Source organism: Mustelus asterias, chromosome 3 (assembly GCF_964213995.1).
Source record: "Mustelus asterias chromosome 3, sMusAst1.hap1.1, whole genome shotgun sequence".
NCBI lineage: Eukaryota > Metazoa > Chordata > Chondrichthyes > Carcharhiniformes > Triakidae > Mustelus > Mustelus asterias.
The window spans coordinates 30702198-30717227 of NC_135803.1; the positions used below are offsets into that span (position 1 = coordinate 30702198).

The following is a 15030-nucleotide window of genomic DNA, read 5'->3' on the forward strand; positions in this document are numbered from 1 at the left end:
TCTCAGCGCCCCAGGATTTTGCTGAGCCATAAGTGACTGGAGCCCGTTAACAGCTCCCAACACTTTCCTGTGAGCTTCAAACCCTATGGAGATCCAAGCTGCAACTAATTCCCCCTCTTAGGAAATGCACAGGTAAATTGAAACCAGAGAACGTTCTTAAGCTCCACCAATCTCCATGACATGCAATCTTCAAGGGTTAACAGAACATTTGTAACTAATTTAGCTCCAACTGCCAAAATATAACATTTCTCTGGACTGCACTCCTTTGAAAGCAGAGTAGACATCAGTCTCCAGTTCTCCATCCCTCCAACAAAGGAAGCCCTTGTGCTGTTTAATGGCTCCATCTCTTCTATTCTAACTCTGTTGAGCAAACATGGGTAATCTTCTGAACTACTCTTTCCTTTAGGTGTTCTGGCATTCTCTAAAGCATAGCATCTAGTTGACTTCGCAACAATAATATTCCCAGAATAAAACAGAGGTAAAGTACTAACATAAATCATCAACTAGACATGTGTCAAAAAGGGTATAATTAAAGATATATTCATTTGGAACATATTGCTGAGTAAACAGGATTCTCATTTGTTTTGTATCCTACTGTTAAATCAAAATATTTAAGATTACACTGAGTTTTATTAAATCAGAGTTTCATGGATAATAACTACAAATAATTTGTTTTCATTATAATAACATGGAGTTTGAATTGTGCTGGTAATTAACATGATGGAAAGTAAAGCACGGGTTTAACACCTCAATTTTGCTGGAATTGGCTTTGCTTTTGGAGTGAGGGTCAATTGGCTAAACAGGTTCTATTTTTAAATTGCACTTTAGCAATCAAAAAGGGACCAATTAAACTGACCGAACAATTGTTCACTCAGTTTAGCGAGAAGTAACTGAGATGAAGTAGAATTTTAAATTGCTTTTGACCTTCAGTCATAATAGTCTGCCTGCCCCCACACTGAGCAAAATTTATCAAATACAATTATTCACTAGAAATTTCCAAACCTTTCTTGGAGCACCAGCACTTTCACACACAATATGACTGGTGTAAAGAACTAATTTTAAAAAAATAGACAATAAATATTGTGATTAAAATTATGCTACTGTTCACACAAGCAAACAATTTTCTCCACAAAATCGAAGTGGGTGGTATACCTGAAATCGAACTGAAACAACGGCTCCGCATATCTCCTCTCCAACCATGAACTGTTCACCCAGCATGGCCAAAATCAGGTTCTCCCAGCAACGTGATGCCAGTCCTTTCCGCAAACGGATAATCCATTTTCCACCATTCTTATTAGCTTCATCCTGGAAAAGATTTTTTAAAAATTTAATCAAAGGCGAATTTAATGTTCATTCACTTATTTCATCCCTCTTCAACAACATCTAACTGGGAAGGGGTGCAGGTGAACTGTAAGCTACCTTGTGATTCAATAGTCTAAACAGTCAAGTCACAGAAGATTTATTGTAATGGAATAAGTAATATTTCAGCAATTTCCTCATTGGTTCATCAACCTCTCTCAAGTTATACTCAAATCAGCAATGCCCTTTTCCATCGCTTCAATTGTCATCCAGCTTATCCTAACTACACTCGGTTATAAATACCTAGTTCATGATTCATAATATTTTAAAGGTAATGTTTAGTTCTGAGTAGTTTAAAACAGTTTGAAGAGTATTACAATCAAACGGTTGGGGCCATATTGGCTCACGGGGTTAACAGCTAGAAAGGCAAGATCATAAAACAGTAAGTGGGCTTCAGCAGCTGAGAATTGCAGACGAGGGGTCCACAGTGCTTACAAAGAAGTATAGCCCAGAGAGTTGTTTTGTTTCATAAGTTAATACTACAATTAATTTAAAAGTATTCACTGAGCCCTGGAAGGCTATGTCATTATGGAGTTGGAGGGAGCTTAAGAATGTTCTGGGATTTCAATTGTTTTACTTGGGGAGTGCATGTTCTGTAGCATGATGGTCCCTTTAAATTCAAAGTGAGGGTAAGCTGGCTTCTGGAAATAGTTAAAGTGGCTCCTGGCAATATTGTCATTAGACTGCTGAGAGGTGCCTCTGTGATCTAGGTGGCTATGGAGGTGAGAGTGAGAAGGAAAAAAGCAAGCCACCGAGTAACTGGGAGTCAGGTTACAGCTTGGATAATGGGCATAATACAAAGGCACTCTCATAAAAACCCATGCAACATAAGAAATAAACATCTCACAGGAAAAGGTTTTATTCTGTTCAGGAGGAACGAGGACAGGGAGAAGTGATAAATTTATCTGTGGAAAAGGCAGTCTTATCAGAGTCAACTTGATTGTTTAATGGGATTTATTCAAAGATTAGATAAAGGAGTCTCTTGGAATCTGTGCCATCAATTTTGAATTTGAAAAATTCAACCTGGCATGGTGTGGAATTGCAGAACTCCAGAAAAACCAAGAGGAACTTTGGGGCTGCTCTTATTGCCATGTATGTGCAATAGTGTTTGCAGTATTGGGTTAAAGTGAAATTAATCATTTTAAATAAATATTATTTGCCAGTTAATGTTCAAATTATTTTGATTTTAGTTTGAATGGCACAGTAAAAGCTTTTAGAAATGAAATCTTGTCCTTTGATTCTTTCCGTTGAGATCACCTGGGGATTCCATTCATTTCTTTTCAAAAGTCATCACTGTGTATGGGAATTGTAACTGTATATATTGTATATACATTTCAACACCTTGGACTTGGGAGTACAGGGTTCCATTTCAAAATCCAAAGATAACTAAACTTGAAAGTATAGAAAACAGGAAGAAGATAGTAATAGGCTTCCAGATGACACAGTCAAGATGGTGGAATAAGCTGATTCTTAGAAGGTGAAATTCAAAATTCAACAAATTTCATGAGGTGATGCATTTCAGTAGGAAGAGTGAAGGCAGACGTGCTTTTGATACACTGTTAAAAGGATGTGGAGGAGAGAAACCTGGGGTGCTTTGTGCACAAATCTTTGAAGATAGGCAAAGGGCAGGTTAACAAAGCAGTTCATATAGCATATGGATCCTGGGATAAGGTACAAAACCAGTAATTAGTGGTTAATGTAAAATATGGGTTTGAACCCCAGCTCGAGCAGTGTCTAAATTTCTGGGCACCACTTCAGGAAGCACAAGACTGGAGTGGGGAAAAATGAGATTTACTAGAATGGTTCCAGGGATGAGGGATTAGTTAGCTGGGATTGTTTCCTTCAAAATTGAGGGATGTCGATAAAATAAGGCAAAACCAACAGAAGAGTTTGTAACCAGGTGACACAAATCTAAAATAATTGGCAAAAGATGCACAAAGGAAATATGAAGAATCATTTTGTTTTATACAAATGCAGTAGGTTTCTACTGTCTGGAATGCACTACCTCAAAGGGTGGTTAAAAAAGGTACAACAGCAACTGTAAAAGGCAATCCGCTCAAAGGAAAAAACCTGTCAGCTATAAAGAAGAGCAGGGGAGTGGGACCCTACTTTTGAAAAGCCGACACAGACAGATTAGCCAAATGGCCTCCTTCCATGCTGTATGATTCTATGAAAAAGCGAAGACTTAACAGGTTATCAAGTCCATAATCTACTTCAACACCAACCATTGAAATGAAAAAAAATTGTTTAATTGGGCTCGGAACCTCAATTTTTACAATCCATGCTGTGTTGATAGTCTTAAATCATGATCAGTGATTTATCCACCGACATTAGCACTATGTAGAAATCAGGTGATGACAAATTATGATATTAAAGATAATACATATGAGTATAAGGCAGCTGAGCCTGGAGTTCTCTCAACAAAAAACTGGAGTTCGTGCACACATTTTTTCCTCAAAATGATAAATTAGGCTCAAATCTAAAACTAAGTTGAGAATGAAATTTGGCTTATTTGGAATTCGGACAACTTCATTTCGTTTACACAGCATTGGATTTATCCATGTTTATATAGAATTAGATAATTATTTTTGCAACCTGAATTATGTGGGTTAAAATTGCTCCACCTCTATTAATAACAAAAGCTACTAACCTATCTAAAATAAATGGGCCAACATTAATTAAAATAGACATGTATTAACAGATATATTACAATAAAATAGAAACAAAACAGGATTGTATTGCAAGTGCCAGGGAAGAAAATATCAAGCAAGTTCTGTTCATTTAATTATATCCTGTAAAGGCAGCTGTTCACCTCCCACATTGGTTTAATGCCATCCTTGAACAGGTGAAAGTCACTGTGTCCTGTGAGGTCACCAGGTCGAACTAAATGGCTATAAAACCTCCAGAACTGTTCAACCTGAAAAGAAAAAGAAAAAATGATTTATGTGTAACCCTAGCAGAGTTGCATAAATAAGTAGAATATCCTGAAAGGTTGAAAGTCTTACTGATTAATTCCAGCATTGTGTAGGCCATAAGGATCATGAATTTTAGATTTGATTCAACTAAGTTCCAACACTGTGTCAGGAGATTCAGCTATGATCCCAGAAAAAAATAAAGATGTCTCTTTAGGTCAGCGATAGGCAACCTAGGCTAGTGAGTGGGCCACGAGTGGCCCTCCATCTCAGTGGGCCTCAAGAATGACATCAGGCTTCTTCACTTGACCCCATGAATATATTTAATACAGGTTGAATATTTCATTGAATTATAGAAAATGCTTAATCATTCACAAATGAATAGAACTATCAACTTCAAATGGTAAAAACAAAAGAAATATTTATGCTTTGATTGGAAGCCGAGGGAGCGCACAGATCTCTCAGCCATTCTGTGCAATCAGCACGCGCCTCACTTCACTTGTCCTTGCTTTACGTGAGAATCAGTTTAGTGATACCAATAGGAAAAAAAAAAATGACACGATAGAAATGAGTGGAATGTGGCAAGGCCGCACGTGGGCAATGGTCAAAATTTCTCGTGGGCTGCACTCAGAACCCAGATGTGTCGCTTGCGATTCCCCGGGCCGCAGGTAGTCACTAGTGGTAGCACATCCTACAATTCTGGATAAACTAATGATAAGATACTTGCACAAAGAAATGATGACTGTGGAGATGAGACAGGATTAATTTTTCAGGTTGATGATCTTTCATCAGAACTGATTTACTGTTCTCGATTCCACTGTCTACAGATGCTGCCCCACTTGCAGCATTTTGTATTTTTATTTATATTTCTATCATTTGCAGTATTTTGCTTTTGTATGATATACGATGCTGCAATTCTGTATGCCAAGATCTCCTCAGCCTACATACCTACAATAAATCAGCACTAAATGTCAGTTAGCAATAAATTGGTTAACTGGCAGCTGATGGCAAAATATTCATGTGGAATCCTTCATTCAGGACTGAGTGGAACCACACAACAGCAAAACAATCTTTTGTTAGCTAAACACATTTTGGGTCAATGGCAGATGATCATCTGTGAAACGGATGGTGGTGATTGTTTAGACATAAATGTGTCAGTGGCACAGAGCACCCAGCAATCAATGGCCATCATGACTGCCAATAAATAAAGGAAGAATTAAATGTAAAGGTCCACATTTGACTTCACCATATTGGTTCCAAGCTGTAAAATTTTACTCTATGTTCAAATAATGATCAATTATTTTTTATAATCATGTACCCTCAATCCTTCTACATAATTACTACCTTATATAAGCTGTCAGGTTATTTACTAGACTCAAATGGGACAATATATTATTCCTCTATTAATAATGAAGTCATGGTGCTTTTGAATGTAATAATAATGTACATTTTGGGGCAGTTTGAATGGATTAGTGATTGCCAGACTGGAGTAAACTCGGACAATTTCCCGCAACAGAAAAAGGAATGCCAATTTTGCAGCACAGAAGGCAGAGAAAAAGATGAAGGCCAAATAGCAGAAAACTAGGACCATTAGATGGATTAAATAAATATTTGCTTGTTATTTGTTCAAGTATGATATCAATTTATTAATTCCAATTAATTCCAGAAAATGCCAACAAGGGCTATTAACACTAGTTTCAGTACCTTAACATAACCCTCTATATTCAGACTCACTTCGTACAAAACATTTTTCTCACATTCAAGGTAGAAATTGCCACTTCCACAAGCAAGACCTAAGAAACGTAGCATGATTTTATTTGCAAAGTTTTCTGGCATAGCAAATAGCTGGGCATACATTTTGGTATCGCATATTGCAGGACTTACAATGAACCAGTAATCAATAAGGTGGAAAATGGAAATAACACAGGTTTTTACCATGCACTCCTGATCTCTGCCAGATGCAAAATACCACATTGATATCACATTTAGGCTGAAAGATATGAAGTTTATTTAAAAGATTAACAAAAGCAAGATTGATAAACCAGTAAATTTAACTATAGCTGAAAAGAAAGATGTTGTCAAAGCTTATCATCTTGCACTCATCAGGACAAATGCAAAAATGCCAAATTCCAAACAGTCACCAGAATTTATGCTAGAAGGAAAAGATGCTGACTGATTGGTCCAGGTGTTGCCACACAGAAAGTAATGGGGCACTAGAAACTCCAATCACTTCAAAAAAAAGTGCAAGACCTGAACACACTGCTTTTGTTTGAAGATGACAGGTGAATATATGATGCTTCCAAGAAAGCATAAATGAGCCACATTATGTGCACGACTGATCATCTTAAAATGGTTGTTGATGTAGCTAATAGCACACTCAGGATTGTTGTGCATGGAGGAACATGTCTGATTCTGTCAATCATTGGGGTGTACAACCTACATACCAGGCTTTGCATTGGCACTGAAATTCACACATGATATTATTCATAGAGTCATAGAGGTTTACAGAATGGAAATAGGTCCTTCGGCCCAATTTGTCCATGCCGCCCTTTTTTTTAAAGCCCCTAAGCTAATCCCAATTGCCCGCATTTGGCCCATATCCCTCTATACCCATCGCACCCATGTAACTATCTAAATGCTTTTTAAAATATAAAATTGTACCCGCCTCTACTACTACCTCTGGCAGCTTGTTCCAGACACTCACCACCCTGTGTGAAAACATTGCCCCTCTGGACACTTTTGTATCTCTCCCCTCAATTGTATGATAGGCAGAAAAAAAACATTTTTCTCTGGCTGCTTCTTATAGGCACAATTGGTTGTACACAACCAGCCTGTGCTTGCAAAACCTAAAAACATCTACTGTTAGATGTAACTCCAGGATTGGACAGGACTTGCTGAATGATCTTGAGCAGTTTAACAGCTATGTTAACAACCAATTTCAGATAATCAATCAAGTTCATAACTCATATACGCTCACACTTTGCACCTTTGAAGTACCTGGAAGCACGGGGAGCCAATAGCTCCCCACTGCTTTCGCTATGACAATGCCTTAGCCTAAAACCTGACTTGCCAACAATATCTTTTAATAAAAATTGTAATTGTTTGAAATTTGGCAATCTTGCATCTGTCCTGATGAGTGCAAGGCGAAAGATTCCAGCAGCATGTCCCTCTTCTCAGCAATATTCAAGCTTTGACTTACCAAATGGCTAAATTTAACCAGGTGACAATGTTTAACACAGTGTCTCTTATCAGATAATAAAAATAAAGGCGGCCTTTGCAATTCTCTGCAGTATTTTCACAACTTACATCCTTGATAAAAAAAAACAGCAACATCTTCCACAGTATTCTTCGACATCAATCCATCTTCCAATCAATGTAGAGACAAAGTGACAAAGAACTGACCAACTGATCCACTCTGAACTGCATCCCTCTTTCCCTTTTGATCCAGTACTAAGGAAATAGATACCTATCACTCACAATCAAAGCCAGCCCACAAACTGTCAGGTTTTCATGGGGCACAGGACAGGTTGAGTCATTAAACAAGCAAATCAGGCACTGACACTTGGCCAAATTACCCACCTACACACCAATTCACTCACTCATTCACTAAAATTCAGACCAGACATTTAAGCATACTATATGGCAGCAAGTACTGTAAATACAGGGCATGTTCTGTCCTCCCAACTTTACTCCACTCGGAGGGAGCTCCCTGAATCCACTGCACATTTCTGTGGAAGACAGGCTCAGAAGATCCTGGCAGAAATGCGTAGCAGCAACGAGTTGAAGGAATCTTCAAGCAAAGCGACAGTCCAATGATCATTGCCGCTGTTCAGAAGATCCGGGCCATGATTTCTATCATCAAGGTGGATTTTCAAAGTATTTACTTCATTAACAAAACTATAGAAAATTCAGTTAGGATAAACAACACAGAAGAAGTGCAAGTACAAACAGGACTTTGACAAGGCTTTCAAAATCTATATTGGAAGGACAAAATGTCACACTGCTCCTTGCAATTGGACTTGGAACATCCCATTTAAAAGAATGGGTGGCCTTTTTGATTTAAAATAAATAATTAAGAATTACTAGAATCACAAAGGCAAAAGATACAGTTTTTTAAAGTTTAACTTTTGTATTAGGTCAATTCAACTTATTTAGGAAAAGTTCAATAAGAAAATGTAATTGGTCAGCAAGATTATATACTACTGAAATTATTACTTACACTATCACATAGGGTGATAAAAGGTCAGAGCTGAAAAGCTGTAGATAACTAAAGGCTGATTAGAATAAAGGTGCGCTTGTGCTGCCATCATAGAAAAATTTTAGTTTTCTAGTCAGCCCTGCTCACTGGATAAGCATCTGGCAACTTCAGTGAAATAATCAACTCCAAGTCTCCACTGATCTTTCATTTACTTGCAATTAACTATATTTACCTTTCTAATATCAAAGCACTCCCCAGAGTAACTAACTTGGAAGGACAGTGTGCAACATAATGGTACCCAAGAGCAGGTGGAAAAACATCACTGCTCAACTGTCTTGGTATTATCATGCAGAAATAGATTTACTTGCCCTTCTCCAAGCATCCAATCCCAACTCCTCCAAAAGAAAAATCTTTATTTTACCTTCTTCCTAAGAATTAGTCTAAATTTCTTACTCAAAGCAAGTATAAAGAAAAGCCCAACAATACCTTCTAGCTAAAACATTTCATATTATACATCATCAATTAAAGTAATACAGTGCTTACAGATGCAAATGTTCCAATCTGTTTAACATTCTGTTCATAACTCTGAGAGCTGGTGGGACGACCTGGTGTCCGTCTGGAATACCAGAATGTATAGTTATACTGTAGCGGGTGTTCTCCTGGACCAGGGACTACTGCCTGCAAATGGTAAAATTTTAGAATGAAAGTGCAATCGTAGACAAAATTAAGAAGAAAAAGTCACACTGTCCTTGCCAGATGGTCACATTTTTAATTGTACGCAGTTTTGTAGTGATTTGCTGGTCTATAAATGGCAGCTTTAAAAACAGGGCCTTTTTTCTTACTCATATTTCATTGATGCTTCCTGTTACTTTTGATCCATTTACTCACATTTTGATAATTTGCTACTGGCAGCTTGTAGCCAGCAATTTCCATTCGCAAAACCCAGAGCTCGGTTGCCTGGCAGTAACATTTTAAAATGTTTTGTATTCCAGGCTTTAAAACAGAATAAATCTCTGAAAGTTTTGAAAACTTAAGAGTTGGTTTACCAGATTGCTTTGTACTTTTTAAACTGGTTTTACATTACCTGGAATTATGCTTGACACAGTATCAAGCATACCTTTGAGAACACTCTCAGGGTAACACCAAGAAATCTGAATGTGAGATTACATTGTCATTTTTATGCCACTGAAGCAGAAACAATTGCACATTGACACAAAAGGTCGCAGTCAAAATGCAATGGAAGGCATTTATCTACTTCATTATTAAAACTTGGCAGAAAAGATTCTGATCAATTAGTATCAGGCTAGCCACTACTACTATTTATTTGCCTAACTTTTCATTCTTCAATTTATATTCTACATTAACCACTGGACTGCAAATAACAATCCGAATGCAAGATTAAAAGTCAATTTCTTGTCTTCGCGCACATTACAGGCCATTAGGGTATCTTGCTTAGCCAGAGTGCATCATCTATCAGCTATATATCATTCAAATCTTGGGCATCAATACTGCAGTTAATAGCCAAGTAAAACTCTCTTTATTAACACACCACAGATCAGTTGTCCACAGTTTTTTCTTTACTCAGCAAACACTGAGTGAGAGAGCTGGCTGTTCCTTCAGCAACATATTTTGCATGGCTGTGCGCGCCTTTATGCTCTCACCTTCCTTTTGGTACTGCTTTGGGTCTTCTCTTTGTCTATTTTTTCCTTCTCATTCTCTTTCTGTGTGTGGCTATCCTCATTTTGATCCTGGTCTCCACTGTCGTCATCTTTTAAACTGCAAATGAGGAAACAGTTTAATAATTGTCCAGTATAGTTTTATCTGGTTCTTTAACAATAGCATTACAATCAATTTCTGTTGTGCAAGATCGATAATAGTTTTAGCACTAAGTTGCATATTTAGTTTTGCTAATGAAATTGTTTGGCATATAATGCTGCAAGCAGAGATCACAAATCCAATTGGATAAAAATATTCCACCTATTTTCTTCAACAAAGAAAGCAGTTGAAGCTGCATGTTAAATTCCAGAGGAACTGTTGAGTCAACTGTTCAAATATCATTTTATAAAATGACGACAACACAGGTCAAGGCTCAGCTTGGAATATTCCATTTGACTATTCCACAATAAATCCAAATGATGGCACTCCTTAAAACCAAATCTCCCCTCGATCTACACGTAGTCTAACTACCATGTTGTGTTCAGAAATTTGGTCTTTTTTTATTCTTTAACGAAATCTGCTTTCAAAGAATTTTGAAGTAAAGAGTGTCATGAACAATGAGAATCACCCCTTGTTTCATTATTACTTTGGATGCATTGAGGAAAAAGGCTACAATCCCTCAAATGCAGGACAAATCGGTTCTTGAACTTGTCTGCCCTTGCCTAAAAAGCTTTAATGAGTTTGATGAATTGATGAGGATGTGCACTCATGATGGGACTCACTACTTTTTTTTAATGCAGTGGAATAGTTTTTAATACATTTCCAATAAAGTTAGATTTCTATGATAGAAAATTACCCTTATTGTTATTCATTTATATGTATTTTATTTCATGAGCAAGCAACATACCTGAAAAGAATTGCAGTATGGACAATAAAGTGAAACTGAAATTTAATTATACCATACTATCAATAGTACTGGCTGCAGAGCAGCAAAAAAGTAGCAAAAATGTCATTCCTGAAGTCCATGCATGCTACCAAAAAGTAATTTGTGTGGATAGTTCCATTAGCAACACTCTGCCTAGCAACAGAGCCTGAAAAGCAATCATGCTTTCCAGCCGCAGAAAGATTTAGCAACACAGGCAATCCATGCAGGTCACTTAAGTGATCTTATACTCCTTAGGCGTCCTCTGCCAACCATTGAGGAACACATTATGTATATGAAGTGTAATTTAAAAATGAAATATCTGGTAGTACTAGCTTCTGTTTGCCCCAAGGATAATCCAACACTCCCTGGTTATGCAACCAGTTTCACTCCCTGGTGGCATAATATAAACCAGGTTAAAAGCAGCCAAAGTAATGACAGTTAATATCTTTTTCAAAAATATAGTCTTAAAAGCGTGCTTTTAAAAATTTTCAAACTGGTCCAATCGTTGGGACTATACTGCAAAATTCCATTGCAGAGCCAACACGTTGAATGCTCTGACTAAAATCAACTGCAGCACACAGAATTTATTGAGAATATACTTCTAATAAAATACATATTGCACTTACAACCGCACCTCTCATGACCTCAAGATGTCTCATCGAAGCATAAAATGGTTACTGTACAGGAGGCCATTCAGCCTCTCTCATCTGTGTTGGTTCCAACCAATAAGCAATTCACCTAATGCCACTCCCTGACATTCTCCCCAGAGCACCACATTCTTTGTTTCACGATAATAATCCAATTCCCTCTTCAATGCCTCAATTGAACCTGTGTCTGTCACAATTTCAGGCAGTGCATATTCAGATCCAAAATACTCACTATGTGAAAAAGCTTTTCCTTAGATCGACATTGCTCCTTTTGTCAATTACTTTAAATCTGTACTCTCTGGTTCTCGATCCTTCCATCAGTGGGAACAGCTTCTCCTGATCGAGTCTATCCAGACCCCTCAGGGTTTTGTATACCTCTATTCCCACTGGCCCTCAGCGACCAGACCAATAAGAGATACCTTTTCCATACCTGTTCCCTTTAATATCTTGAAAAGTTTGAATAAATCACTATTAAACATTCTAAATTCCAGGAAATACCGCACTAATTTGTTTAATCTATCCTCGTAGCTTAATTCTTGTAGTCATTGCATTCCCTGCATGGCCAATATATCCTTCCTAAGGTCTGGTACTCAGAACTGCTCACAAAGCTCCCGAAGTGTTGCAATCCAAGCAACACTTACTCAAATCTGTTCACTGACACCCAGTTTGGATTTCGCCAGAATCACTCAGTTCCTATCCTCATTACAGCCTTAGTCCAAACATGGACATGAATGAGGCGAGAATGATTGCCCTTGACATCAAGGCAGCATTCAACAGTGTGGCATCAAGGAATCCTAGCAAAACTGGAGTCAAAGGGAATCAGGGGAAAACCTTCCACTGATTGGAGTCACATTGAGCACAAAGGAAGATGGCTGTGGGAGGTCCACCATCTTAGAATATCACTGTAGGAGTTCCTCAGGGTGATGTCCTAGGATCAACCATCTTCAATTGCTTCATCAACGTCCTTCCCTCCATCATAAGGTTAGAATTGGGGATGTTCACTAGTGATTGTAGAATGTTCAGCACCATTCGCAATTCCTCAGTTACTGCAGTAAGGCCTAGACAACATTTAGGTTTGGGCTCATAAGGGGCAAGTAACATTCACACCACACAAGTGCCAGGCAACGACCATCTCCAACAAGAAAGAATCCAACCAACTCTCTTTGATATTCAATGGCATTACCATAGTTGAATCCCCATGTTGAATCAACATCTTCGGGCTACCACTGACTAGAAACTGAACTGGACCAGCCATACAAACACTGGTTACAAGAACAAGTCAGAGGCTGGGAATTCTGAGACAGTACCTTGCCTCCTGATTCCACAAAGTCTGTCCACCATCTTCAGCAAATGTCAGCAGTGTAATAGAATATCTTCCACACTTAAAACTGACAACATCCAGGAGAAAGCAATCTGCTTGAATGGCACCCTATCCAGCACCTTCAACACTCACTCCCTTCACTACCAAAGCAGAGTGACAGCGGTGTGTACCATCTATAAGGTGCACTGCTGCCACTCACCAAGGCTCCTTCGACAGAACTTTCAACAACCACAACCTCTACCACCTATAAAGAGACATGGGCAGCAGATATTATGAATACCACCCATTGTAAATTCCATTCTAAGCCACTCACCATTCTGCTTGGAACTATATCACCATTCCTTCACTCTTTGGGTCAAAATCCTGGAACTCTTCCCTCACAGCGCGTTATGGGTGTAATATACCACATGGAATGCAGTAGTTCACAGAAGCGACTCACCACCACCTCTAAAGGACAATTAGGAATGGACAATTGTTATGACCCCAGTTGATGTTATGATCGGACAAGTCAGGTCCCAGGATGCAACCCGGCTTGATAGATCCTAACTTTTATTTTTTGTTTGTGACGTGAATGAACAGAGTTGCAGGACTGCTAATTAGCTTTTAACAAAAAAAAACATTTATTAAACAAGATTAACTTAATGCACTATTCCTTCAGCCCAGCTGAATCTTTAGATATATACAGCATTGTACAAATAACACAAGCTATAACTTATCTTACACACTAATGCTCTCAGTCAGCACACAGTCCATGTAAACAATAGGCAAAATGTGGTTAAGACACACCATACTCTGAAATCAAGTGACAGATGCCACCCAAAACAACTTGTGGATTTCTCATCAAATCCCCCCAGATGCTTGTCACATTGAACCAACTAGTCTCACTGGAACTCTGACTTTCACATGAGGATTTCCAATCTCTGCTCTCGAAAAACACACTTTGGGATCTTCTCCCAAACAACAATTTCTCTCAAATGCTTTCACCAAAGATCCATATTCAGGATTTCAACCTCTCCTTCCAGTATTCCTCTGTCCTGGAACACCCTGTGCACTCAAGCTTTCACACAATTTCTCAGGTACCCTGCCATGCCAACAGAACAACACTCCTTCAGAGGTTGCATTGAGGTGTCACCAAATTTAGGATCACCGCAAATGTGTGGCTTCTCATTAGCTGTCATCTCCAGATTTGCACCTTGCAGCCCTAACTTTAACTCTACTCCTAATTTGACAACTCTTTTCCCAATTTCTGTTCTTTTGTTCCTTTAACTTCCTGCAACACTCATTCCCTGGTTTCTGGGACTTGCTATCTGTTCTCCTATATTTTCCTGCCTATATTGGCAGTTACTATGCAAAACTCCTTGCCTCTGGATTACCACCTTCAAATTGGGAAGCTTCTGCTTTTCAGTGTGAGCCTCTGGTTGCTGAGCAACAGCTTAGTTTTTTAAAAACCCTATAATTGCTTTCATGTTGTAAAACCTTCATTACAATGCAGAGGTAACACGTAAAGTGAAACTAAACTGACAGACTTGTAGGCACCCTTGTATAACATGAAGCTAAATTGAGATTAACAACACTTTCTTAACACACAAGCAACAATAATAAATCAAATATAGAAATGCAAATTAAACTTATTCCTAAAACACACAACATAAATAAAATTATTTAAACTATACTTATTTCCCAACACAATAAAAATACTGGCCAAGCCAACAAGACCCACAACCTGCAAAAATATCTAAAAACAATTCTAATCCATTAGATATAAAGGAGAGCATTCCATTAGCCTTTTGGATTGCATTCTGCATCTGCTCATGACATTGCAATGATTAATGTACCTCACTGCTTCTTGCTTAAAGCCATTTAGAAACAACCCTGATCTTCTCGACAACAGTAGCCCTTAAATTCACATCCTCTCAAATTAACACCAACCAAGTGACAAAACAAGATATCCATCTATGAGCTGAATTAATTTTAAAATGTTGATTCTGTTATTAATACATTGGTTTCGGAAT

The 15030-nt window shown here is 38.1% G+C and overlaps 1 protein-coding gene across 4 annotated transcripts in view; it reads right to left on the reverse strand.

Moving 5' to 3' along the window:
* The window catches only part of eif4e2 (eukaryotic translation initiation factor 4E family member 2), a 35671-nt gene that overhangs the window by 19719 nt on the left and 922 nt on the right, over window positions 1–15030 (reverse strand). For all 4 annotated transcript variants that reach the window (XR_013496676.1, XM_078206915.1, XM_078206916.1 and 1 more), the window contains exons 2-5: window positions 10131–10245; window positions 9013–9147; window positions 4172–4276; window positions 1153–1305 (exon numbers count right to left, since the gene is read on the reverse strand). Coding sequence is in view for 3 of the 4 variants with exons in the window: in XM_078206915.1 (XP_078063041.1) it covers window positions 1153–1305; window positions 4172–4276; window positions 9013–9147; window positions 10131–10245 (508 nt within the window). In the remaining variant the exon portion in view is untranslated. The remainder of the gene's footprint in view (window positions 1–1152; window positions 1306–4171; window positions 4277–9012; window positions 9148–10130; window positions 10246–15030) is intronic.